The 26,679-nt window shown below is 42.1% G+C and overlaps 1 protein-coding gene across 1 annotated transcript; it reads right to left on the bottom strand.

The window, feature by feature from the left end:
• Positions 1–1,131: 1,131 nt before the first annotated feature.
• Positions 1,132–24,011, bottom strand: LOC146494108 (leucine-rich repeat neuronal protein 1). Its single transcript, XM_085146207.1, has 13 exons — positions 23,384–24,011; positions 14,644–14,806; positions 14,406–14,551; positions 13,375–13,476; positions 12,909–13,093; positions 12,173–12,415; positions 11,630–11,752; positions 11,353–11,475; positions 10,685–11,099; positions 8,279–8,408; positions 8,007–8,185; positions 7,278–7,436; positions 1,132–7,081 (listed from the first exon to the last, which is right to left on the bottom strand). Exons 2-13 carry the CDS (start codon positions 14,723–14,725, stop codon positions 6,530–6,532), a joined length of 2,439 nt encoding a protein of 812 aa, XP_085002333.1. The 5' UTR covers positions 14,726–14,806; positions 23,384–24,011; the 3' UTR covers positions 1,132–6,529.
• Positions 24,012–26,679: the final 2,668 nt, after the last annotated feature.

Genomic DNA, 26,679 nt, shown 5'->3' on the forward strand with positions numbered 1-26,679 from the left:
AAGAGGCAGCAGGCTGTGAGGTGACAAAGTGTATTTATATAATTTCCCCTCCCACACACACTCCCACACACATATCTTTAGTTACAGTTGGTGCTCAGTGTTGAGTAAATAATAATAATAACAATAACAATAATAATATAAGCAATTCTTGAAATATAGAGTGATGCACTTTATACAAAATACCCTGGATATAAGTGTGGAGGTTAATGAGAAAAAGCTGTGTGACGAGTCGCTGGTTCTGCTTGTTGTTTGCTGTGATGGACACCAGAGGGCGCCCCCAACAACTCTATCAGGTGTGAAGGTTCAGATTTCTGTTCACGTTTACAAAACCAAAATATATTCGGATTCTTTGATTTTCAAAAGCCAGCAGGAGCCACATGTCCACAGTTATTGGGCTTTATTTTATGCGCATGTTTAACAAAGCAAAGCATTCAGAGACAAGGAGATGTTAAACTAGGAGATAAGTTATAACTAACCATCTGAATTTAAAAAAATAACTGCAACAGCCACGAGGTGTATTTCAATTCATTAAACTGGGCTTAGACAAAAAAGAAAAAGGACCCATCAAATCCATCACTCCATCCATTTACTTAACCATGTATCTAATCCAGGGTCACAGGGGGGGTTGAGCCCATCCCAGCTGTCACTGGTCAGAAGGTGGGGTACACCTGGACAGGTGACCAATCCATCACAGAGTAAAGTCCAGGAGTTGTTTGACAGAAATAGAAAACATTTGTCAGGAAGCTGAGATTAGCTCGTGAAGAAAACACACATCTTTGACATTCCTACTTCTGATGGGAAAACATAACAGGAACGTCAAATGGAGCAAGCTCCTGTTTCTTCGCGGTGAGCGACCTGAGCTGCATGCAAAAATAAAAATAAACAAAAACAAACAAACATTTTGGTTTTGTAAATATGAACAGAAGGTTATTGTGAGCTGCTTCTTGTTTCTGCTGTTTCAAACATCAAGGAGGTTACACAGTTGGCCTGGTTCGTCTGTTTGTTTGTTGGATTGCTTAAAAAAACAATCAATGGATCTGCATTTAAACTTTACTGACAGTTCAGCTTTTGGATAACTTTTGGAGTTGATCCAGATCCGGAGCCAGGAATTTTCGGTGTTCTTTACCCAACACCACTGGGACAATGGACAAAACTGCACATTTCACATCATCCATCAAAGGAGAATTTGGGAGGTAACAGCTTGATGCTCTCAAGGAAATTTCACAAAGTAACCAGAGCCAGATGTCCTTCTGGGTCCAGAGGTTCAAATCATGGATAAAGGAGGGCATGTTTAGCCTTGGCGGAGGTGCACAGTGTTGGGCTGCTGTTTTTGCTTCAGTTGGTATTTTGGTGATTAAATTGTCTGTTTTAAAGATTGTTAAAAAAAAACAGCAGTAAATTACATTTGTGTCTGAGAGACTCAAAGTGAGGTTTGCATTTTGCAGTTTCCAAGAAAAAAAGCTTGAAAGTCAAAGAGAAAAATGTTCAGCGATCACTTTGTATGTTGGAGACAAATCTGAAACCAGGAATGTGCAGAAATGTTTGTGGTTAAAATCTTAGATTTGAGTTTAGAGTTTATCTCAGTCTGGCTTCAGTTTAAAGCAGAACATCATCACAGAACCAGAGAGACACCAAACAGCATGTGATGTTTGTATATACAGTTCATACTCTTTGAAATGCCCAGAACATCCTTTGGGTGTTTGTTCCTGAAGTGTTTTGGTTGACAGACAGCTGAGGGAATATTTGGCTGAAAGTCTGAACAACAAAACCTGCAAACTGAGGATCTGTAGGAGGATCAACACACGAGGTGAACCCGTCCCACTGCTGTTTCAGGTGTACAAGTGAGAGAATTTATTTTTTGACTCTCAATAAAAGTTTACAAATTTAAATCACATTTGTTCGAGTATTCGAGAAGATCAAACCCCAAAATCTGAGCATCAAGTCATCTTAAAGATCGGGAACATCAGGGAATCAGCTCTGTCTGAAAACAAACCAATCAAACTGTGATCCACTGGTCATGTGACATGACGGCCATCACAGCAGCTCAACTTTCTTGAATTTTGAGGTCTGGTCTTGGTCCATCAGTTATTACAAAGTTTATTTGGGATTATGGATTTATTAAATCAGGAAAGAAATTCATTTTTTATGACACAAACAGCCATCGTGTTCACATCTGAGTGAAGGCAAACTCTGCTTTCACCAAAGAAAACCAAACTTGGAGACAGTTTGAAGAAATTCTGTAATTCTCATTACCGCTTAAAAATATTAATCCTACTTTGACTCTAACAAGAAACGTCAAGGTTGGGAAAAAATGAAAGAAAAATGAAAGAAAAACTGGCCGATCAAAACGATTGATCAATTTTCTGCCCCCTGATTTACTAGATGAATGAAACTAAATTTTCTCTGTATGTTAGAATTAAAAGATCTCATAATTACCTCTGTATAGTTTTACATTATTGCTTCACAGTTATGAGATCAGAGACTTAAAAAACCCCAAAACAATCTCTCCTGTAGTTATGAGAAGAAAATCCCAAGATCTGCCTCTCCTGTTTCTGGACGTCACCACAATCAAGACGTGACTGAAGAGCAAACTTTCAGCTTTAATTCAAAGGTTTCACGAACGGAACAAAGGAAGGAAACAGCATTATTCCTAGACTTCCTAATTTTTCAAATATGAAAAAGAATTCTTATATTAAAAATTGCTACTTTGTCAAATTACTGTTGATCCTCTGGAGGATGGTGTAAAAAATCCTAAACAATGAACGTAATCTTGTTCTGAAAGCTCTTGAATTTAAGCACAAAGTCTGCATTTCAGTCACTTTTGGTGAAAGCAGAGTGTTTGTGGAGTCGGAGCGTAACGCTGGATGCTCGCTCCTCCAGCAGTTTGCAGGCTGTCACACGGACATGGTTTTATACAAACAGTCCTAAACACGAGTGCAAAGGCATGCAGCAGTACCCGCCTCCCGGCGCGGCGTCACCCACAAACCCAGAGGACATCACATGATAGAAAAGAGATTACAGCTCTGCATTAGCGAACAAACAGCAGCAGAACACGGTCACCGTTAGTGTTCGTGCGCAGAGCGCCGCTCCCGATGCAGTCAAATATATAAAGGTTATGCATTCATGCTGCTGATGAAGACAAGAGTGTCCGGCGACGGGTTTCAGGAGGATTAAAGGTCCTGTATTCAGACAGGAAGTGGAGTCTTGTGTTTGGTTTGAAGCTGACCTGAAAGAGGATGGACATCGAGTTCTAAAAGTACAGCTGGAAAACATAAATATTGTTTATATTTATATAAACAATATCAGACAAGATCGCACTAGAAGTATGTAAGAAGCTGTTTGAGACGCAGTATGTTGCCACTCAGCATCCACCCAGAAACACCTCGGGCATCTTTTGGGGCAGTTTTCCTGAAGTATTATCTAAAGAAACGCAATCTTTAACGGTCACTGTGGCATAAAAGCTGCATGTAAAGAATCACCAGTAAAATCTGACGAATAACACTTAAAGGTTTGCTGACTTTACACGGAAACAAGGTTTTAGAAAAGTAGAACTTAAACTTCTTCCACCATCTTTGCTGTTACTCTCACAGGTTCAGGATCTAAAACCTCCACACTCAGTGGGAGCTGAACATTGAATACAGAAATAGCAGACAAGCTGATGCACTGAAACAAGATTAGATACTGTAACTAAAGTAGATTACTTTCGTTAGAGTAATCTTAGAGTTTTGGTTGAGTGTGGAGGTGAACCTGCTCTTGACTTCCTCGTTTTATTCATTTAAAAAAGCCTCTGAACTCAATTAAAAGGAGGCGGGAAAGCCGGTTATTGGAATTTTATACTCCATTTGATTGCTCATGGTGCTTTCTTACTACTATCCTCAATCACACCAGAGGCCTATAACCTAACAGTTACACACTCACACTCTGATGGATGTATAGAGGGCGACTGTTGTGCCCAAGGATACTTCAAGGACCTCCAGCCTTCCAGTTAGCAGCTGACCCGCTCTACCTCCTGAGCCCCAGCCGCCCCAAATCAAACCATTTCTCACCTGCTGCACGACACGAAGCTGTGAGCGGTGAGCAAACAGCACACGAAGGTTTGTTTGTTCGTCCAAACCACAATAGTGAGTACAAAAACCTCCACAGGACCACGGTCAGAGGTCATCTAAGGTCGGGTCATTTTTAGTATGAAAACCTATTGCAGACAGCACTCGGTTGTTGTTTTCCTATCATCTTTATCTCTGGCTGTGACCTGCAGTCCTGTTTTTGGTTTTATTCATTTAGTTTATTCAATAAGTTTTTAAAAATGTATGACTTTTGAGGTGTTTTTGGAGTGAATTCGAGAGAACTGTTCATTAATTACCCGCTGTTAATTCAAACACTGATAGATCGCCACCCGCTGAGGTCACAACACCAGCAGACGCAGCCAGCATCAACAGAGTTACGTCCTGTACCTTTTTTAGCATGAAACCAAAACAAAACATAAAACAGGGTGTGAGGTGTCTGAGTTCAGTGACTGACGCTGTGACAGCTTTCATGCACGCTGCTGTTGGGAAGTTCTGAGGAAATGTTTAAAATAAGCTGACTCAACAGGTTTTTAGTCTGTTGTTGTGTTAAATCTTTTTTGAAGTCTTTGAGAAATCTCATCTGCCAGCATCAGTCAACTGAGCCGATAACAGACGGATATGTCAGTGCGTCTCTGAAAGCGTTTTCTTCTCCCTGATGAACTTCTGAGCATCGTTGTCACACTCGGAAAGCTACAAATGAGATAATTTTAACAAAAATCTGTTTCATTGCTGTGAAAGAGGTTTGTGTGAAGTTCAGCACCAGACTCTAAAACGCCTGCGAGCTCGTTTTCGTCAGGCTGACGTGTGAACCTGAATACGGGACCTTTAACCGTCTCTGAAGATATTTAAAGTGAGATCTTGCACACTGTGCTGAGTGTTAGTGCTGCATTTGTGTTCATCAGATGAACTAAATTACAATAATCCGTTTTTTTAAGAGTAGAGCTACTGTCAGTGTGCTTGACAGAGACGAGACAGGGAGAGAAAGAAGGGAGGGGGCAGAGGTGAAACTATCCGGACTCACTGGGCTCTCCTCAGAAGAAATGCCCAGTTTAAACCAGCTGCCGGCCCAACAACAGGACCCCGACCCACCGTTTGAGAAGCCGATCTGAGGAGAAACAAATCCAGCGACTTCCTGTTAACGTGTCTGTGTTAAATCTGTCCCACAGACTGTTCAGCTGCTCCAGTTTGACAGAAGAAGGATGCTTTGAGAAAAGAAAACCCCCCCAAAACTGAAACTTTCATCCTCTTTTCATGCTTCAGCCCACGAAACAAACCAGACGTCCACTTTTATCCTCGCACAGATCCCAGCACGCACAGCCAGTCGAAGTGTGCGTCCCTAATCCTGTCAGATCCTGTTTAAAGGAGTTTTTTCTCCCCGCTCTCTCCGAGTCCTGGCTGATATTAAAAACAGCGTAACTAAGATTCTTCAAACTCAATAAAATATAAAACTTTAATCATTCAGCCTGCCTGAAGTGCACTCGATAGTATTTCATATTATTTTAGTTCTGGTATTCAGATCGTTCCTTTAATCGAAAAATTAACTCTTTATTTAATTACCTCTGGGCTGAACCACTGCAGTTAACTGTTGCTGGGCTCCTGACTGGTTCTAGTGGTCATTACACATGTCAACGTCACTGGATGACTTTTATCATTATTTAAAAAGCAGATTTGAGAGAAAAAATGCAGATGGAATTTTTTTTATCCCACATAAAATAAATTTGTGATTAAAATTGGACTCCACATTTTTTTCTTTTGGTTTTGAAAGTGTTTAGATTAATAGACACCAAGTGGCTCCAGCTTCTGTATTAGGACACTTGACAAAACAGTCATGACCCTAATTTTAAGGCCTTAAAATCATCCAGATGAAGGAGTTTTTAAAAAAGAACCTCTGTATGGTTCTATTGAAGGGGGAAACTATCCACACAGGTCAAAACTGTTTTTTGTGGCAGGCAGTAAACATGTTTATTTCTGCTCTAAAAGTAGACATTTTAACATGGGAGTCTATGGGGATGGACTCACTGGTGGAGCCGGCCTCAAGTGGCCACTAGAGGAACTGCAGTTTTTCATAACTTTGTTTTGACGCTTGATGATTTGAGAAAAACTCAATTTAAACTGCATAAATGAACTGACTTTAAAGGCACCTACACAGCTGAGTCTACCTGGAATGCAAGTGGTGACCTGGAAGAAAGGAAATCGATCAGATTGACGGCTGATGACGGGAGGTGATTAGCGGGAGTGAGCTGGTTTGGAATAGATGGACTGAAGCGTGAAAAAAAAGTCCTTTAAGAAAGCTGAGATGGGTGTCCTGCTGCTTTAATCAGTTCACACACCTGACCTCGCCATCATCTCTTTGACTGTCAGGCTCCTCGCTGAGTCACATGACCCTTTTCATCCATACAGCTTCACTTCTGTGGTCCTCTTGCCCCCCGAGTGTCTGTCAAACCTCCCCCTCCACCCTCCTTCAGCTACCACATGTACGTCTTTGTGGTGTCGATCTGACTCCCCCCTGCCTCCTCACCCCTCGCTCCCCCCTCCCTGTCTTCCTCCTCCTTGTCGTCTTTGTCCTTCTCGGTCTCGCTCTCCCACAGCGTGATGAGCGGCGGGTAAAGCTCATTCAGAGGGATGGATGTGGCGTGCTGCATGTACTTCTTCAGTGAGTGGCCGCAGGACTTGTGCTGCTGCACGCGCCGGCCCATGTACACCACCAGCAGCGCCATGATTGACAAAGCGAACATGGAGCCCATGACGGCCGCCAGTGCCACGCTGCTGCGCCGCGACGCCACCAGCTCCACCGAGAAACCCGCCTCTTTAGTGGTGATGTTCAGACAGGAGGTGTGGACGGGACCAGAGGGGAGGGAGGAGAAGGAGGAGGATGGAGACACAGGGGTAGGGGAGGTTCTAGGAGAGGAAGAAGGAGAGGTGGGTTGAGGAGGAGAGGAGGAGACAGTGAGGCAGACGTGGTACTCTGTGGCAGGAAGGAGATGAGTCAGGTTGTACTCCTGCACGTCAACTGGAACCTGGAGAGTGTGATAAGATAGGGTGTTGGTGACAGAGCCCGAACAGGTTGAGTGATTAATATCAAGTTTATATTATTTGTGTTTCCCACGCCAAGCGTCAAACTTAGTTAAAGCTGAGTCAAAATAATCTGTAAATGCAAACGCCTGTGATGGCTTCACGACTTCCAGCAGTGATGTCATTGGGTGATATGTTCACCTTGGCCGTGTAGCTGATCTGAGGGTTGTCAATGTGCACGGTTGCACTGGTCCACCGGGGAAGAGAGACGGGGATGTCATGATGGTTTGAACCCACAGCTGAAGCTCCTCCGCTGGGATATAACTTCCACTCCAACACCACAGACTGGGCGTGAACCACCTGCACATGAAGCAAGAAACAGTGAATTACCAAATTCATGGAGGACAAACTGTCTGGAGCATTAGATAGTTTAATAACAGAAGAATAGAAGGAGGCACTAGAAGAATAACATGTAACCAGAAGAAGTAAAGAAGAAAAACTAGATGAAGTAGAAGCTGAAGAACTAGAAAAAGAATTATAGAAGAAGAAAGGACCAGAAGAAGACCTGAAGAAGAATAACGAAATAAGAATAAGTAGTAAGTTTGATGTAAAACTAGACAAATAATTAAAGGAACTAGAAGAACAACTTTAAGAACAAATAGCTAGAAGAGGAACTTATAATAAAACAACAAGAATAACAAGAAACAAAAGAGGAGTAACTACTCGATGGCAAACATGAAGAAGAGGAAGAAGAACTTCATGAAAATATGGATAAAAATCACACGCTAGAAGACGAACAAAAGAGAAGAAGATGAAGAACTTGAAAAGGGCAAGAATAATAAGAAGGAGAAGATGCAGAAGATATAGATGATAGCATATTTCTAATAACACCTAAACCTGTTCGTATAGCACATGAAGGACAAAACGTACCTTAGCGAGCACCACCAGAGACCCTGCACCACTGGATGAGTTCCCCAACCAGGTCCTTTCTCTGCTGGGGTCATTCCCCCCACCAGACCAAGAGCCGGCATATCCCTGAGAGTCTACGAACACCGAGACACTCTTGGTGTCTGCTCCTTCGATGTTCCAAGCCACACAGGTGTACACACCTGTAAGAGAAGAGCAGCTTCTATGCAACTGAAGGTCCAAATTAAAACTCCACTTTAAACTGAACTGGATTTGAGCCTGCAGCTCAGACTGACCTGCGTCTGATGGCTCTGCGTGTTCGATCACCAGCGCACCAGGATCGGACATCCGATGCTTCTTCTTCCTCCTGCTCAGGCCACGCCCCTCCTCTGATATGATTGGTGAAGCCACCGCCTCTGAGCTCACCTGAGCAGATTCATAATGTCACTCTTTGGTGTCTCTTTACAGGATCATGCACTTTTTTAGTTCTCACTCACTGCATGAATTTATTTTACTAATTCGTTTTTTTTAATACAATATGATGTAAGGGGTAATAGTAGGGGTGGGTTTTTATAATCGATTTATCGATTAAAATCGATTCTGGCTTGGATTACGTAAAATCGATTCATTAAAATCTTGAATCGATTTTTTAATATAAATTTATTTTGCCCGAAATACCAGAATCTCTGGTGAAGTCTCACAAAATTTCAACAACCACCAAACAGCTAAGACAGTAAATGAGAGCAGGAACACGGATTCTGCACAAAGACGTAAACGCACGACCCGCGGATCAGAATCAGTGAGATGTCGCCTTTCTCACGGTCGGGGGTGAAAGCCGACAGCTCGCTGATTCTGATCTGTCGGCGGGTCCGTGCTTTGTGTTCACGCTCTTTATGCGCCGATTCTAAAGCTGTTAGTTTGATGTCTCTCCAAACAATATTGACCGAACAGCAGCAAAAGAAGATCCAAACTATGCGTCACATAAACATCTTCATGTATTCACTCTTACTTTTACTGTTTTGCTTCAACCACAATGCACAGCTCTCTCTCTCTCTCTCTCTCTGTACTGTTTTCTTCATTATTCGCTTGCTTGTTACGCACAAGTCTACCGTTGTTTACAGCGCTGTCGTCGACGTTTTGGTTTTTTTTCGTTTTATATACTTCCGAAAAGAAAACCTAATTTCTGCCGTTCAATACTGAACAAATTTAAACTTTTTAAAATTATGCAAAATGCAAAACGCTGTGTCTCTAATAAAACCGCTGTAACTTCAGAGGTAACGTTCATGTGTTGATTAATGGTTTTCTTTCGTTTTTGATGTACTGCAGAATATTTTTATAAAATCCCAGAACAGGAAAATCACCTTCATGTTTTTCTGTGTTTTATCTTCAGCTACTTTGACACAAAGGCCTCTGCTGTGACGCTTACATCTGTGATAAAGTCTTGCGTGTGTCAGCTTCCTTTTTATAGATACAAAAATATGTAAATGTACTGATCTGAATTATAATATTTCTGACTGTCAAAATTTCCCAGATTCAAATCGAAGTGAATTGAATCGAATCGAATTAAATTGAATCGTGGGTCGAATCGATTCGGGACCTTGTGAATCGGAATTGAATCGATTCTAGAAATCAGTGACGATACCCAGCCCTAGGTAATAGTAATAATACAAGGTTAAATACGGTATACACCAGGTAGTTAAGGAATGGGCACAAACAGTTTTTATTAAATGTACGTTCAGTTTATGCCGGGGCTTTTTTTTCTTAATGATAAATTGTTTGGATAAATAAACCTTTAATTCTATTTCAGATGCCATTGCTCAAAATTATTGCTTCATGTCATGTGAAGATACTTGTTTTGGGTTAAGAAAAGATTTTAGCACACAACAGCAGACGTAGGCTGTGACAATATGACATAAAACACATGACGGACCGGGGAGACAGGATGAAACACAAGTAGAGGAACACGGGAAAAGTCAAGGGGGCAAAACACAGACACCACGAAGGGGGCGAGGGAGAGCGAGAGGGGAACAAGTAGCCTAGAGAATGAAGAGAGCACAAGAGGGACATGACAGGTTGGGGAAACGTGGGATAAACAGGATAGAGGGGGGAACGTGAAATGGAAGATAAGGGAAACAACACACAAAGACACACAAACCCAGACACACAGAGAGGGACACAGAGGACAAAGACTCAGGGGAACCTAGTAACCAAGGAGCTAAACAGGACAACATAGGCAATAAAGAATAAACTCAAGACTAACAAAATAAACCATAATACAAAAATGACGATGACTCCCACGATCCATCAGGGCACAGATGTCAAAGCTGTAAATGTACATGTCGGGAGATTGAGTCGCTGTGGTGATTTAAACCCATTTCCAGGTTGTCTCAGCTCTCACGCCGAAGCTGTGTCTGCTGGAGTGAGTCATTTAGTACAATTTAATGCTGCACTTGATTAATGTAGCTCTGTTATCCTGCTATTACGCTAATCGCTAATTATACAGTGGAACAGACAGAACAGTGGAGATGCAGAGGGAACGACACGCTGGGGAGTTTGTTCACCACGTCCAGCATGAAGAGGAAGTAACGTGTAACAATCACTGTCTGCTGTGATAACTGATTAACTGAAATCAATGAAGTGAAAATGCTCAAAGCTTTGTGTTTCTCTCTGGGACTTGGACACACACAAAAGTTTCTGCCCACCTTGTCACCATTTGGCGTCACCCAATAGAATTGAGGGGCGGGGTCAGCGTCTGCCCAGCACTCCAGCGTGATTGGCTGCCCTGCGCTGACATTTATGGTCGGGGGGAAGGCGTGAGGAGTTATGTGAGGCAGGCAGCTGTTGGTACCTCCTCCGCCCCATCCAACCGCCACCACCTCCCGCAGCTCCTGACCGATCAGGTGAGGTGGGGAGGAGCAGATGGTGATGGAGGAATCAAGCAGCTTGAGGTGTGATTGGTTGCCAAGGTGAGGCCCCCAGGAGGAGAGGCAGTCGCACCGAAGAGGGTTCGAGTGAAGAGAAACCTCCTCAAGAGAATGGAGGGAGGAGAGGAGGTCTCCAGAGAGGAGGCTGAGCTGGTTATTATGGAGGAGGAGAGTCCGTAGGGAGGGCAGGTTACTGAGGGCAGAAGACCGAAAACAAAAGACATTGAATGAGGAAAAAGAAACGAAGAATATGGACAGATAGAAAAGAAAGAAGAGATGAAGAACTAGGAGAATGTGAAGAAGAAGATGAGGAGACAACAGCTGAAGGAGCAACAAATGTACAAAATCTAAAAAAAAAAATCACTTTTACTCATGAAAAACATAACATATGTAAAAATAAAACATAACATCAGTGTGGGGTGGCTCAGAGACCGTTAGACACTCACCTGAAGGCCTGTGGGTCCATGTAAGAGAGGCGTGGGTTGTTGCAGAGCTCCAATTTGGCAAGTTCTGGAAGGTTTTGAAAAGCTGCTCGCTCCACCATCAGCAGGTCCTCCATGTTGTTCAGACTGAAGCCAAACACAACACAGCTTTTACTACAACGTGCAACCGGCACAAACTGCACACGATGCACAGGTGGCAGCATCCTAAGGTGAAAAACAAAGCCAGAAAACTCCAACAGCTTGGAACAACGTGATCTCTACTTTGTGTTTTCCAGCCAACCTGAGTTCCTCCAGGTGCTCGAGGTTCTGGAAATCTCCCTGCTGGACTCGGCCAATCGGGTTCCTGTTCAGGTCTAGGAACTTCAGGTTTGGGAGCACGCTCAGAGCATCGCGAGGAACAGACCTGCCGTGAGAATGAAATTCAGCCATGGCTCCAGTGGCAGAAGGTTATGGAACTGAGACCTTGTTCCTGCAGGACGTTATTTAATCATTGTACATCCCCTTGAAGCTAAAAGTGTGTTACTAGTGGACATTCAAGGCTCTGACTGCTGAGAACCCTTTAAAACAACTTTCCCCCCCACCCTGTTACATCAACAGTATCCTTCACTACCACTCGTATCAATCACATCACCATTTTCCTTTGATAATGGCTATTTCATCTGTCAACACCTACAAGTTGCCATTTTCGATGCTCTCTGGTCACCACATTGCTTCTATTCTTGCACTTTATGCATTTAAGACAGGAAAATCTACTTAATAACGGGGTTATAGCTAGGTCTAACAGGCTAAGAGACAGTAAACTAGGGGTCCTGTGCTGACAAACCTGAGCCGGTTGTCGTAGAAAGAGAGGCTCTCCAGGTAGTCCAGGCCCAAGAAAGCAGCAGAGGGAACAGAGGCCAGTCCCATTCCTGCCAGGACCAGGCTGTGGAGGCGAGACAGAGGCAAGAAGTTCTTCTCCTCAAGACCCAGGATAGGGTTTTCCCCAATCATCAGAATCTCCAGGGATGGCAGAGACTCGAACCAGCGACTGTCGATAGCCACCAGATGGTTGGAGTTCAGGTGGAGCCTAGGAGAAACATCAGAGAATAGGGAACCAACTCAGATGAAGCTGAATGGTAGCAACATGACAGGTTTTTGAAAGTTTTGGGGTGGATGTAGTCCCTGAGAGTGACCTAGTGAAGTTTCAAGATCTGATTATATTGGTCTTTGGTGTTTTTTTAAATTGCTTTTAATCTCATTTATCCTGCTTCTACTGGTATAGTGAATTTGACATGAACAACGACCAACTTCACATTTGCTGGGCTCAGATCTTCGACAGTTAACATCAGAGATGGATGACTCCTAGATCCAGCCTTCAGATTTTGTCTGCTATGATTCTGTTCTCAGAGAAACCCCCACGTTCTACCTCCTGAGTCCTCACTGAGACAGGTGTACTGGCTTTGGCTGGCTCTGGTGGTCTTTTTAAGGTTCTATTCGTCTCATATGCAGTTCTGATGGTCATCTGCAAGAAGTTAACAGTCGAAATGAGGTTTGATAGAAGAAGTGGTGGTGGCGATTACCGCAGCAAGTTGGTGAGGCCGGCAAAGGCTTTGGGTCCGATGGAAGAGATGTGGTTATGGTTGATGTAGAGCTCTTCCAGACTGGAGAGGTTCCTCAGACAGAAGTCCTCCAGCTCCTCAATGTGGTTCTCCTCCAGGTACAGAGTCACCAGGCGGCCAAGAGAGGACAGGCCCATGGAGCCCACCTGAACAGACAAGAAGAGACATTATTTCGGTATGAAGCTGACTTAGACCAGGATGGAGATAAATGTAAACCACATTTTTTTCACTTCAGTTACAAGTTGTAAGCAAAATCCGGCATCTGGTGTAAAGATTTAATCTCAAATCAAACATGCAGAGCTACCCACTGTGTCGAACCCCGTGTGAATATGTAGCAGCTGAAAGCTTTCATCCAGCTGTTACTGACATCTGTATCCTGCTGTTCAACAAGACCGTGGATAAATATTGAGAATCGAGAAGCGCATACCTGTGTGAAGTGGTTCTGAGACAGGTCGAGCTCTGTCAGGTTGGTCAGACTCTGCAGTTCAGTAGTTATAGAGGAGATGTTGTTACTCTGCAGCAGCAGCACCTGAAAGGAAAGATGAAAAATCACATTCAGAATATATTAACAACATAATGACTGGTCAGTCTTTCAACTGGCTCATTAGAGTCAGGTCACAGTCAGAACCCCAGTTTATGTTAATGTATGCAGGGTCTCATTAGTCAAGAACATCCAGAAAATACTCTCCTTTTGATTCAATCCCAAAACGATGCTCTCTGCAGGCATGAACTGATAAAAACGCTACCTCGTTCTTTGGGTTCATGAACTAGAGCAGATGTAACAATCAAATTTCACAATAAATCTCTGTCATCTTTGTAAGTAGTTCGGTGTTGTCTGATCCTGGTGTGCCTGCAGACACCCCTGAGGGTCAAAAGAGCACAACCATACACTATATATAGTGATGGGTTTGAAAGGTATGTAGGCCAGAAAAGTGAATCCATTACATGAATGCCTTAAACCTGCTAACAGCCAGCAATGAGGGTTGGGCGTGGGGTTCCTCTGGTTGCCATTGAAAAATTGATAGAAGTCTGGGAAATGAGCCTATTGCTCCCCTGCTCTGTTACCACTGCAAAAATGTTCCTGATGAGTTTATGGTCTGACTTGCTCAAAGTCTCATGCTTTATTTTGGGTAAATGATGGTCCCGAATAGAGCCAAAAAAGGATAGAGCAACGTTTGCTTTGGGTTTGCGTCCCGTGACTCACAGCCACTTCTCACATTGTTTATCCCATGACTCAAGAAGGAATCTGAGTGTGTTATTAGTATTTCTCAGCAATAAGTGAACCAAGCTGCTTCACACTTAAGCCTAAAAGTTGATTTTTGTTACATTTTTATGACACTGTTGTATGAGCAGGCTTTCAAATCGAAGGCAAGCTAGAGACATAATACATAATAAGAAATGTATTGTAAAAGCTAATTTTAGACCCTGCACGGAGGTCCATCCATGCAGGGCTGTTACCTGCGTATCAGCAGAGATGTTGGCTGGTACTCTCTGCAGATGGAGTTCATTGCAGTCGACTGTCCTGGCCTGGTGATGCACAGACTGTGGGGTGTACCACGGTCGCGTCTCACATACACACTGCAGAGGGCACAGCACAGCGCCACCTGGAGGAAACACACACATGCATCAGGACTATGTTTAAACAACATCTGCGGATCATTAAATGTCCATTTGCATCCTTTATGCTAATCTTTACCTTGGCTGGTCCCGCTCATTTCAGCACACGCTGATGCTATAACCAGGGAGAGGAGGAGAATGGAGAGAACTTCAGATCCCATGATGCACTGGGCTGTGGCGCAGGATAAATAGTGATGACACGTGCCTCCAGAAGGCTGGTTGGAGTTTCATCTACACAAATACTGAAAAAGTAAAGGATAGAATATTTTTTAAAAAAGAATTTACTCTGTTGAAGTTGCTGCTAGCAGATACAGTTAATCATTAGTTAGCCTAGCTTAGCATTTAATTAAATGTCTCTAAAGAAGTTGAGTAAGTGGAAACACCTGGATTGATTATGTTGTAACAGCAGAAATGTGGAACCGTCACAGACCAAGCATGAAAAACAAAACTTTAAAGTGACAACGCTGCAGTTCCTTTAGTGGCCACTTGAAAATCAGAATCCTTTATTAATGCCTGAGGAAAGCACGTGTTCACAGAGACAGTAAATACTTTAACTGACTAACCTAAATTAAACAATACAATATATTACAAAGTTACAAAATACAACAAAACAGCTCAAATATATACAAATTATAAATAAATTAAAAATATATGGTTGAAACTGAGGTGCCCCTCTTATCAAACTGCAAAACTTTATTTTCTCTGTAGAGGATGTGTAAATATAAAGGGTGTAAAGCTATTACAGTGTGTACTGTGCTTTAGATGGAGGAGTTGTACGGGAATGATTTCCTGTGTCGTTCAGTGGTGCATTATGGGTAATCTCAGTCTCTTTGAGTGATTTGTAGTTGCATTTATTAAAATGTATCTGTACAGTTTATGCACAGGTACATTTGTCACTAGTAAACCAAACTTACTAGCTAAAACTGATGCTTGAATAAACCAGTTGGCGGCCTCATGTTGGCTAAGCCAGTGTTTTGTTTACAGCTTGTGACACACATTCGCAAACAAACATAAATATTTCATTAGCAGGAACTGTGTCAAACTCATGTTGCAGCATCCATCAACACACAGCAGCAATTAATCTGACAACACAGAGGAGAGGAGGGGGCAGCGGCCTGGTGACACATAGGATCAAATCAAAGTGTGTCTGCAGCCGACCGGCCAATCCCAAAACACACACTCGCTCCTGTTTCCAACACTTCTGAGGACGTGAGAGAGTTTAATGTCCACTTCTGAAGACATTAAACTCTCTCACGCTCATTCACTGGGGCCGCAACTTTAAAGTACTCTTTGTTTTACTCTATAGTTTTATTGCACAAGTTCCAGCTCTGGTCTTCATTATTTTTCTCTATTATATTTTATACATTTGTTTGCAAAGAAACCACTGAGGTTGTTTTTATGCAAAGTAGCTGCTCTGACATTGCACTGAGATGAACAGAATAGGATAAAAGAGCCATCAATATATCGGTCTAATTTAAAATAAAACCAAAATCAGGTCTTCAAATTAAAAAGTCCTCAATGTGAAGAAGTTGAGTCCCCACAACATGAGTTATACAAGAACACACACACACACACACACACACACACACACACACACACACACACACACACACACACACACACACACACAGCCTCTGTTAACGTAACCAGACAGCCGTGCTGCTGTTGATGTTGTTGTTGCACGCGCGCACACACACACACACACACACACACACACACACGCACAGCGGGATAGGAAATGGGGACACCTTGCCTCTGGTGCCATGGCAACCAGCCAGGAAGTGACATAGCAGGACAAAGGGGAGGGACTGACCTCTGTGCCGCCCCCTGATTGGTCCAGTTGGTTCTCACTGTGTCCCAAATCCAAAACTGAATACAATCACATGCACTTTATGTGTGTAACATGGACTAATGTGTGTATTTATCATATATGAAACCTTCAATTCTCTAGTTATTTATTTATTTGCTCAACTGGAATGATTTTGTAAACTTGGAAAACTGCACTAAAATAAAAATACAGAGAAAATGTCCTTAGTTGTAGCCATTTCTTAGTTTGGTAAAAAATGTATTCAACTTGCCTGATGAGGCCATGATGGACATGTTTATTGATACTGCAAGACTGAGTCAACGGCTATCAGGAAGTTGTGTTTTTACTGTAATTGCTATCCTAAATTCCTAAATCTTCCATCTTATATATGCCATCCGTACTATAACAATTAAAAGACTAAAATTAATACGGAAACTAATTAAAACAAAACATTTTCAAAAAGCAAAAACAAAACTGAATTAAAAATAAGATGTTAAAATGGCATTAAAATAAAACAAAGTTAAAAATTACAATTTTTTCTCCCATCGAGTCCTATAATACCGAACGCCTTTTCAGCTGCCTGCTAGCTTTCAGAAAGGACGCACGATTATCACACTTCCATGTGGGCCTCAGTTTTCATACCTGGAAGCTACTTCAATTTTCACATACAGCCCATCATTCAGTTGTACTGAAATCATTCTAAGAAGTCATCTTAAGTTCAGCTCATACTCCCCAGTTCTTCGCTCCTTTCCTAATGTGGTCGCGTCTGCTTAAAAACAAACAAACAGGACAAAAAGGAAAAACTCGAGTCTTTAAAACAGTGGCTTCAAACAGTGTGTGTGTTTCTGTGGCAGGCTGATATGAAGCACGGCTGGTAGGTTGGACACAAAATAATCCTCTACCTGCTGTCCCCCCCTGAGGCAGCATGCACATCATTTAAAAAAATCAATAAATAAATCATCAGAGAGATGAATGAACACAGAAAATCAGCTTGAACATCATGGGAAATACTACAAGGGGCTCTGGTTAGTTCACTATATCAAAGAACTTTGGGTCCTATGGAGCTGTAGACCAAAAATACACATTTTTTGAAGGGTAAACATTTATTTCTGGTAACTTCCTTCATGCTGTGGACTGATTTAATTGTGCTTCTGTGAATAAATTGAAGTTATTGTGCCAACATTTTCAACATTATTGATTAACCAATAAGTATGAATTAGCAGGACACTATTATTTTATGGATAATATGAGCTTTCCTGCGAGAAAAACAGAAGAAAATGCCATTTTATTTCTCTTTGGTCATATTATTGATACCATGTTCTTTCTTGCTACTGTCTTTCATAGTCTAAAAGCTGGTGTAAACAATTAATTTAGCAATTTAGCTTAGTTTTGTGCCACTCTATGTGCCCTGGGCTGAATATCAGCCAATTAATGTGCAATAGTATTATCAGTAAAAGGACAGGATTCTCTGATAACAGCTGGGCAGTCTAGCATCTGTGGTTAGTTCATGTCTGTATTAAGCTTTCAGGTTGTTTTTGCAGTAATTCTCATAAAACCCCAAATAAATGCTGACTTTGGAAGTCAGTCGTGTTTTCAGTCCGCTGCTGGTTCATAATAATACACTCCAAACAGTAATGATTGTCTGTGGCTTTTAATAAGCTTTTTGTGAGGATATAATGTGCAGTGAGTCAGACAGCAGAGCTACTGGGACAAAAGGTGCACAGGGGGGTGGGGCAGATTTGCCACTAGTTTGTTAGCATATTATTTAATATCGCTCATTAAGTTTAAAGGTTTGTTGATGAATTTGCGATGAACGCATCAAACCTGAACACAGCGCAGTAAGAACGTGTCAGAATTTGTCTGACAGATCGTTCAAATGTCTGAACCTCCTCCTTCTGGTTAGTGACAGACCGGAGGAGGTTCGTCTCTCTGCTCCAACATCTGAACGCCCCCCCACCCCTTTGCTGTTGAGCAGATGGAATATTGATGAGCTGATATTAATTATTTAAGCGGCTGTGAGTGCCTCATTTACTGTCCTTGTCTACAGGCTGTGATTGGAGGAAAGCAGGAGATGCTGGTTAATTAACTGTGACACACACACGCACACACACACACACACACGTTTGTATGTCTGCCTTTGTAAGGACCATCACAAACATAATGCCAATCCGGGACCCTCTGCCTGATTTTAGCTAAACAAATGTTTAAACACTCAGATAGGATTTAAACGTCTGACTCTTGTTCTAATGTTCCAACAAATGTCCAATTAAAAAAAAAATGTCCTCACTTTTCACTGATGTTATTATTTTGTGAACATCTATTAACTTTTTTAAGAAAATGTCCCCATTTTGTATAAAGTTTCTCACTTTTTACAAATGTGCTAAATGCTGTTGAGGTTGAACTCAAAAAAGTGGTAAATAATACATTACCTTACTTAATTACTCCATAAATGAACTACTTTGTTGCAGTACCTCTTACATTGCTTTGTAACATGTCCTGAGATATATTACACTATAGCTACCATTTAACAATAAAAACGTTGTGCAACATTCCTGCACGCTGATATAACTTCCTATCCTAATGACAACACACGAGATCTTTCTTGTCGTGTTTAAGTATGAACCCAAAGCTTAAAATCAGCCTGAAGAGCATTTCACAGAAATTAAGGTTACAATGCTTCATGCCTGACTGTGCATCACTGCTTTTATTACCTGTGTGAAAAAGTGATTGCCCTCTAAACCTAATAACAGGTTGGGTCAGGCTTAGCAGCAACAACTGATGATTAAGCATTGAAGATAACTGGTAATGATTCTTTCACAGCGCCGTGGAGGAATGTTGGCCCACTCATCTCTGCATGATTGTTGTAATGAATTTTATAAAGAACTCCAACCCATTCAGGAATGCACTGTTAATGACTTGACTGGTTAAGTAAGGGTTAATGTGAGATTTAAAAGAGATTTAAAAAGTAAAAACCTTTTAGTCCTCTTCCCCTCACTCCCTAGCCACAGCAGACTGATGCCCCTCCTTCACTGTGGATCTTGCAGGGGTTTCTTCCTGTTAGAAGGATTTTTTCTTTCCCACTGTTGCCAGATGCTAACTCTTATAATTTTTGTGAGGACTGGTGTTGTGATTTTGGACTAAAGAAAATAATATGAATAAATTTTAATTGAATTGCTTAAATAAAGCTTGTAAATGTACCAATCTTGCAAAAAAATAATCAAATAATGCTGCTGTTGAGCTCTAGAGTGGATATCACTGAATACTACTTGTCTACTTTTACATTTAACTACTATAACAATAAACTATTACCAAAATTTGCCGTTTTGTCTCTCTGTTGGTCATCGTGGCTTGAGCTGAAGTAAACCTGCCACGCCTTGTTAAGGCCCGAGTTTGAGCTCTTAGGAAGTCCTCAAAGCCATAGATTTGTCATAATAGGTCGTGTCCAAACTCATGGGCTGCATCCTCCTGACGACCCGGCTTTCGCGGTCTACGTGGGCCGGGTCCTCAGAAGGTCGGGTAGGCCGGAAGTAAACGGCCGGGGAAATTGGACGGTCTAGCCTTCTGATCAGCGTCACCGCTGTCTCAGTGGAGTTTAATAAACTCGGCTGTCTGCTCCTTGCTATCAAAAATATAACAGGACACTGGAGTAAATTCTCGACCGTCTCACACTTCTGTTTAATCAGTTTTCTGTTTGACGTTTATTCAGCTGTGTAAAAACCAAGGAGGAACCCACCCGGGGGATTAATAAAGTTTTATTTTATCTAATCTAATCTAATAACTTTAATCTCAGCCAAACCGATTTACTCACGAACAAACAAAACACTGAAAAAAGCCCAACAATAACATTTTTAGGTTGTCTAAACTTATATATTACGTTTAAGCTGAGCAGCGAAAGTCCGCGGTGATCTGAAAATGATGTGCCGGGAGTTGTGCCGTTCTCGGCGGCTTCAGTGACCCTCGAGCTCCCGGCTTGCTATTGAGCTGGTGGGTAGCAGATGCTCCAAAAAACGTCGAAGCACTTTTGCAAATATGCGATATCTTGATAAACCGAGCAGATATTTGATGCTTACACAGCTACTTTCTCGCCTGAAAATATGTTAAAAGTTTATTTTGTGACCCAGAAAGATTAGTAAGAGTAATTTTAAAAATTAGTAGCGGCCGCCATTGTTGGAAACTGGAGTTTGGCTGGGCCGCGCTATGAATTCTGGGATATGGTAGGCCACGAAGGACACACCCGACCCATCCTTCAAATTCGGGGAAAAGGAGGACGCATTTGTCGGCTGCATTCGGAGGAGTCTACGAATTTGGACAGCCTTCGGCGCGTCGCTGTGACGTAATCGGTCTTCAAATGCGGCCTCAAGAGGATGCAGCCCATGAATTTGGACACGACCATAGTCAACCTAATTTTGAAGTGCCTTAAACCTGCATTCTTTTTAACAGCCAGTAGGAGACAGCACATCTGGTTGCATCAAAGTTTATGGACACTCGGCTCCTTCGATCAGTGACCTCACGGATCAGTCAGGTTGTTCTGATTAAATTATAAAGTTCAGTTTATAATTGAAACTCAAATTGAATTGAAACATCTCACGTTTTAAAATTTGGGTCATTCTCCAGATTAAGAAAGCAGGATTATTTAGAGCAGGGGTGTCGAACTCCAGGCCAACATGTTGAGGAGGTCATTTTGCCTTTAAATCAGCTGTGTTGGATCAAGGACACATCTAAAACCTGCAGGACACCGGCCCTCGAGGCCTGGAGTTCGACACCTGTGATTTAGAGTATGAATATTAGCTGATGGTGTTTCACTCAGAAATTGTTACATAACGAGTGTGTGAGTTGGTCTCAGAGTCAGACCCACCCCCCTTGCTCACAATGTCTCATCCCAAACTCCAAGACGGTGATGCTTCACTAACCGAGGAAAGGAGGAAGGAGGCGCAGCTGATTTATAACACGGGACACAGCAGGAGCACTTTGTGAAAAGGGATGCATCAGAGTAATTGCTTTAACACAATTATCTAGTTTTCATAATCACAGGAAGCCATAACTGTAACTGAATATGCATTTTGATTAATTCTTCTGCACTGCTGCAGGGACTTTTCAGTGTCTCTCGGTTAAATTCATCTGCTCTACAACCACAAAGAGACACAAAACAACCACAAAGGGACGGATTAACTCGTCTGAATCACTGCGAGCGTGTTGCTGCAGTCGTTCTGTGGAAAATAAACCTGAGGGTTAACTGACAGTCGAAGAGGTAAGAGGTGATTACATAAAGCTGAGTCGGTGTTGCTGTGGAAACCTTGTGGATGTGAAATCAAGTCGACTGAAGTGCAGAAACTCTCTGACCTACTTTCATTCAGAAAAATCTATTATGCAACAATAAGTCAAGCCATCCTCCTTTCTGTCTGAATCTGCATCAAAATGCCAGAGGTTCACGTCTCCCGAGGAAGATGAGACGAGGGAGCTTCGTTTTAGACGGATGATGACGACTATATAGATGGATTTTGATTAAAAGCTGCACAAAAAGCCAGAAAGTAGTTGCCGCTGGCCCGACACTGAAACGCCAGTCTGACTAAAGAAAAGAAGAGTTGCCACTGACGGGTAAAACATTTACACGAGATATCTGTAATAAACTTAAATAGCTCGAAAAAATTAGTGTTTTGTTTCATCTTTAGGGAATTAATTAGACTGAAAATACACATGCAAGGACATGGAGTGAGTCAAAATTACTGTTGACGACATCAAATCTACATTATAAACCCAGTAAATATTTTTACTTTAAGTGGTGCAACAACCTTACCCACAACACAATAAATTATACAAACCTAATTAAAACAAAAGAATGACTAAAGTCTTAAAGCAGCACCACAAAAACTGCACACCTGGCCCACACTCAAACTGCTACCCTGAAACTGAACCCACGAGCCTGAACGCCAATAAAACACTGGGGGCGGAGTCAAAAGAACCCCAAGAAACACAAAATCCAACAAACAAAACTCGAATCTAATAAAAAGGAACCGGAGGAAAGAGGAAGAGCAAGCTACACATACAGGTGAGACACAGGTGGAAACAAACAGGTGATACTAATAAAAGGTGTGGAAGATGATAAAAAGCAAGAAAAAGAACAACTGTAAAAACAAACACAACAAAAATACCAGGGACCATGACACCAAGTCTTAAAACTTTGTCAATCAGCCCATAGAAAGTGCAGACGGATCAAAGCAGCAAACACAGTTTATTAAAACATCTGCAAGAACATCTGGAATAATAATGTTTATAAAAATGTGGAGACACTGCAGACCGAGGCTCAACCTCACGGGCTGAAAGACGAAACTGCCAAAAACTGCGGCTAAATAAAATCACTGAACCAGGCCTCTCAAGCATGTTTGGAACATTTTTTAAATGAGAAGTCCTGATAATTTCCATCTTTTATATACAGTCTTTGGATAGCCAGGGACAGGGCTTCTTCAAAAACACTCTTTCTACTCATTTTATAGCAAACACTACAGTTCCCATGATCCCTGAATAAACTGGACTTTTGCTTCGAAACCCAAACTTCATGAAATGATTGTGTAGCACAATCAAGAGACAACAAGAATAACACACCTGTATAAACTTTAAAAAGACACCAAATGAGACCCGATTTTTTTGTAAGTAGTTTTGATTTCATGTTTTATATCTAAAACTCTTAAAGTTAAAAATTAACAATGCCTGAAGACTGAAGTTGACTTTTCCTGCACAGTGCAGTGAACACGGAGACTGATTAGAGTCCCGTTCGTCTTTTCTCTCTTTATCACTCGGTGTCATCAGCATCGAGCTGCATTTCGGCTCATTTAGGAACAAAGCTCGTGTTTCGCAGCAGCGACTCTTTTTCTTTGTGAAAATAAAGAAATGCTAAACTTTGAGGTGAGCACCCGGGATTAAACCCCGGGTTTGATTCATGATTCGTCCCTCCGTCTCACTGTGGTGTCCCTGCAGAGCTCCGTGCTCCAGTGAGGACAGACGCCCATGTTCTCACCTTGCTCCTCCGCCTGCTGCTTCTCCTGCTCCCAGCCGCAGCTGCAGACACAGCCCGGGGCAGAGCCTCACAGAGCCGGGCAGAGCCTCACAGAGCCCGGGCGGAATGAGTCCGGTAGAAGCGGGCGGTTCTCCGGTCCGCTGATGTTTTGGTGATCCAGATGAGGGCGGGCCGAGTCCTGCTGCTGCTGGCGCTTTTATCTGAAGGATCCCTCCCTCTCTCCCTGCTGTCCTCTGTCAGGTCCGCGGCAGCTGACTTCCCATCAGCCAATGGGATTTATAGGCCACTGGACGAGAGACCAATCAGGGAGCTCGGATGCTGCACAGAAGCGCTGGAGGAGGAGGAGGGTGAACGATGAGGAGGAGGAGGAAGGGGAGGGTGGGTGTCTTCTGACATGACGTAATGCTCCAGATTCACCTAATGACTGAGAGTCTGCGCTCCCCTTGTTATCTCTCTCTACTTCGCTTCTTCTTCTGTGGTGTCTCCGTGGTGCTGTCTGATCTGAGGCACGAACCAGCAGAAAGTTTAAACAGGAAGTTTGAAACTTCACAAGTCAAAATGTCTTCAGTCACACAAGAGAAGCAAAGAGTTTACTGTTAAACAGAGAGTATCTAAGCATGATGTCAGTGCTTTACAGCTTACATCGCACTTTTTTATTGGGACATTTCATGGAAATTCAATCAGTGCCTATAAATATAAATTAAATACACTAAAATTAAAAGGTTTTAGTTTTAGTGAACAACAATGTAACAACATATTGCTTCATTTCCTCCATAAAACAAAACAATTTGGGGGCTTTGTTTGTATTTATTCTTATTTAGTATAAAAAAATAACCAAACAAACAAACAATGATGATAACGAATCAAACAGGAAACAAAACAGAAAAGTTTGATAAGTTCTAAAATTATGATGGATCAAATGTAGCAAATGTGTTCATGATAAAACGGAATAAATGAATTAATATTATCATTATCGCCTTCATAATACCAGCAACTATTATAGGATTGCAATGCAATAAGTAAATAAGAAATTGTTAGTATTAAAAAAGCCACAGAGATTTGTGAGGAGCCACTGCTCTACATCAGAAGGAGCCAACTGAGGATTTTTTGCAATCCAGCCAGAAGGCGATCCCTCAACAGACCCAGAGCTTATTTCTGGGAACGCCTCGATATTCCCCCAGAAAAGATGCAGACAGAAAGGTGAGAACATGAAGAAATCAAAAATGGAAAAAGGCTCAAATATAAACACGCAGAAGCATCCACAGTTATCTTTTAGTTACTGCATTTTTATTTAATTTCCACTGTGAGTTCCAGCGAGGTTCTCTGATCTCTGCGGACGTCCAGCGCTCAACACTGAGAGGTAACCAAAGTAATGCGAGACACCTGCTGACATCATGAGTGATCTCATATTGATCCAGTAAATCCTCAGGGTGAGTCAGCGTTACTGTACATGGAGCGAAGGCGAGGGTGAGGACATCGAGGTGACGATGGCAGGACAGAGAGGAGGAAGATGATGAAGACGTTTAAACGGTGGTGAAAAGGAAAAAGAGATGCTGAAGAATAAAAGAAGACTGATCGTCATTCTGATCACAGATATGAACCAAACTCCACACAAATATCTGCTAATTTAATATCAGTCAGGAGCTGTCACAGCAATAAAAAATAAATCCACACCAAACAGTTCTCATCATATCAGACCTTAAACCTTTAAAACACTGACAAAGCAGTGTTTCAGCAGGACTTTTAAATATCTTTATTTTTTAAATCCGATTCTGATGGACATTATAAAGTCTCAAGACTTTGATCCAGTCAGGTTTCTGATGTCAGAAACTGATAAAAGCCTTTTAGAGCAGTTTCAAGTTCAGAGTGGTTCAGTCGGATTAAGTCCCCTCACTTCCTGTCATGGTCCGTGGGAGTTTTCCATCTGTGGCTGTGGCCCCTCCCCCTTTGGGTGGGGCCAGCGCTTCACCTGTATTCCATCTGCAAGCAATCAGCGGGAGAGCTACTTAAACCTGTGCAACCTGCCTTTCCTCACCAGTTTGTTAAGCTCACTACTGTGGTAACTAGACTGACCCTCTGAGACTCATGCTAGTTGCTTCTTCCTTGTGTAACTCTGTGATATTCTCCATCTCTTTGCCCTCCGACCTTCTTGTTTAACCTCAGGACTCTCAAGGAAACTTCCACGGACCTCCCCTTCTCAGTGTTTACCAACTTGGACCAGTAAAGTAAGGACAATCATTCACCTGCTCATGATTGTGAAGTTCCTGCCTCTCCGTCTGTTACAGAATCCCTCCTGTTCCTCTGATGCCTCCTGCAGCCTGATTTACTAGGCCACTCCCTCTCCGTCCCAGTCACCGACCCTCCGTCGTTATTATTTACTTAAGGCTTTGCCCGCTCTGTATTCTGTTATTTGTTTGTTATTTTTTTGGTGTGCATTTGGGTCCTTTCTTTGGGTGAACGTCTAGTTGATGACACTTGCTGTTTGCTATTATAACCTTTTCTCAATTTATGGATAAAACATCATTAAAAAAATTCCCGTTTTGTTGGAGATTAATATAAAAATGGAAGCATGACTTAAATTAAAACAAAACAAAGACCAATTGCAAATATTTAGTGTTAAAAGCACTTCCTCAAAAGAAACGCCAGCAGTCCTGTGGTCACCTTCTTAGCCAACATGGGCGAGCCGGGGTCAAACTGCTGAAATAATTATTCAAACCTTTTTGTTTCAGTTTTCAGAGATGTAATATCAACAATCTTTTCTTTTTAAACATGAAAGCTAATTAGACCATAAAAACTGCACCTTGCAGAAAACAGTAACCATACATCAGCAGTACAGTTAAACCAGCATGTGTGTATAGGAAGTAGCTGCTGGGGGTTGAAGCTGATGCTATCATGCTTCAAATCAAAATGCCGTAAGGTGGTAATGTGAGGTCTATGAGACTCGGGGCTTTAACTGCAATTGTTCTCTTCTATTGATGATAAAAATACATTTTTGGGCTACATCTCCTCAGAGCCTCCATTAATATCTATTCATACTGAAATAAATGATTAGCGCCTCTCGTAGAACAACAAGACCAACCACTGAGAGCTCCGAGGCTCGTCCTTTCTTCTGTGTGGTTTAAGGACCCCAACAGGAGGATTTACTGCTCTTCACCTGCTCTTTTCCTGACCAGAGGTGAACTCATGTTCAGAGGATCAGAGGTTTAATAAAAAGTAAAGCATGGATTCATGTTTTATTAAACCTCTGAGCTGCAGCTGGATGGAAGCACTGACATCTGACTCCCTCCTCGTTAGAG

The sequence above is a fragment of the Neolamprologus multifasciatus genome, chromosome 20, assembly GCF_963576455.1.
Source record: "Neolamprologus multifasciatus chromosome 20, fNeoMul1.2, whole genome shotgun sequence".
In the NCBI taxonomy this organism is placed as follows: domain Eukaryota; kingdom Metazoa; phylum Chordata; class Actinopteri; order Cichliformes; family Cichlidae; genus Neolamprologus; species Neolamprologus multifasciatus.

Coding starts and splice junctions, on each gene's coding strand:
- LOC146494108 (XM_085146207.1), bottom strand. CDS start 14,725: ATGGGATCTGAAGTTCTCTCCATTCTCCTCCTCTCCCTGGTTATAGCA. Junction 8,409..10,684: donor TGACGCCAAATGGTGACAAG/GTGGGCAGAAAC, acceptor GAATCTGCTCAG/GTGAGCTCAGAGGCGGTGGC. Junction 7,437..8,006: donor CTCTGGTGGTGCTCGCTAAG/GTACGTTTTGTC, acceptor CTTCATGTGCAG/GTGGTTCACGCCCAGTCTGT.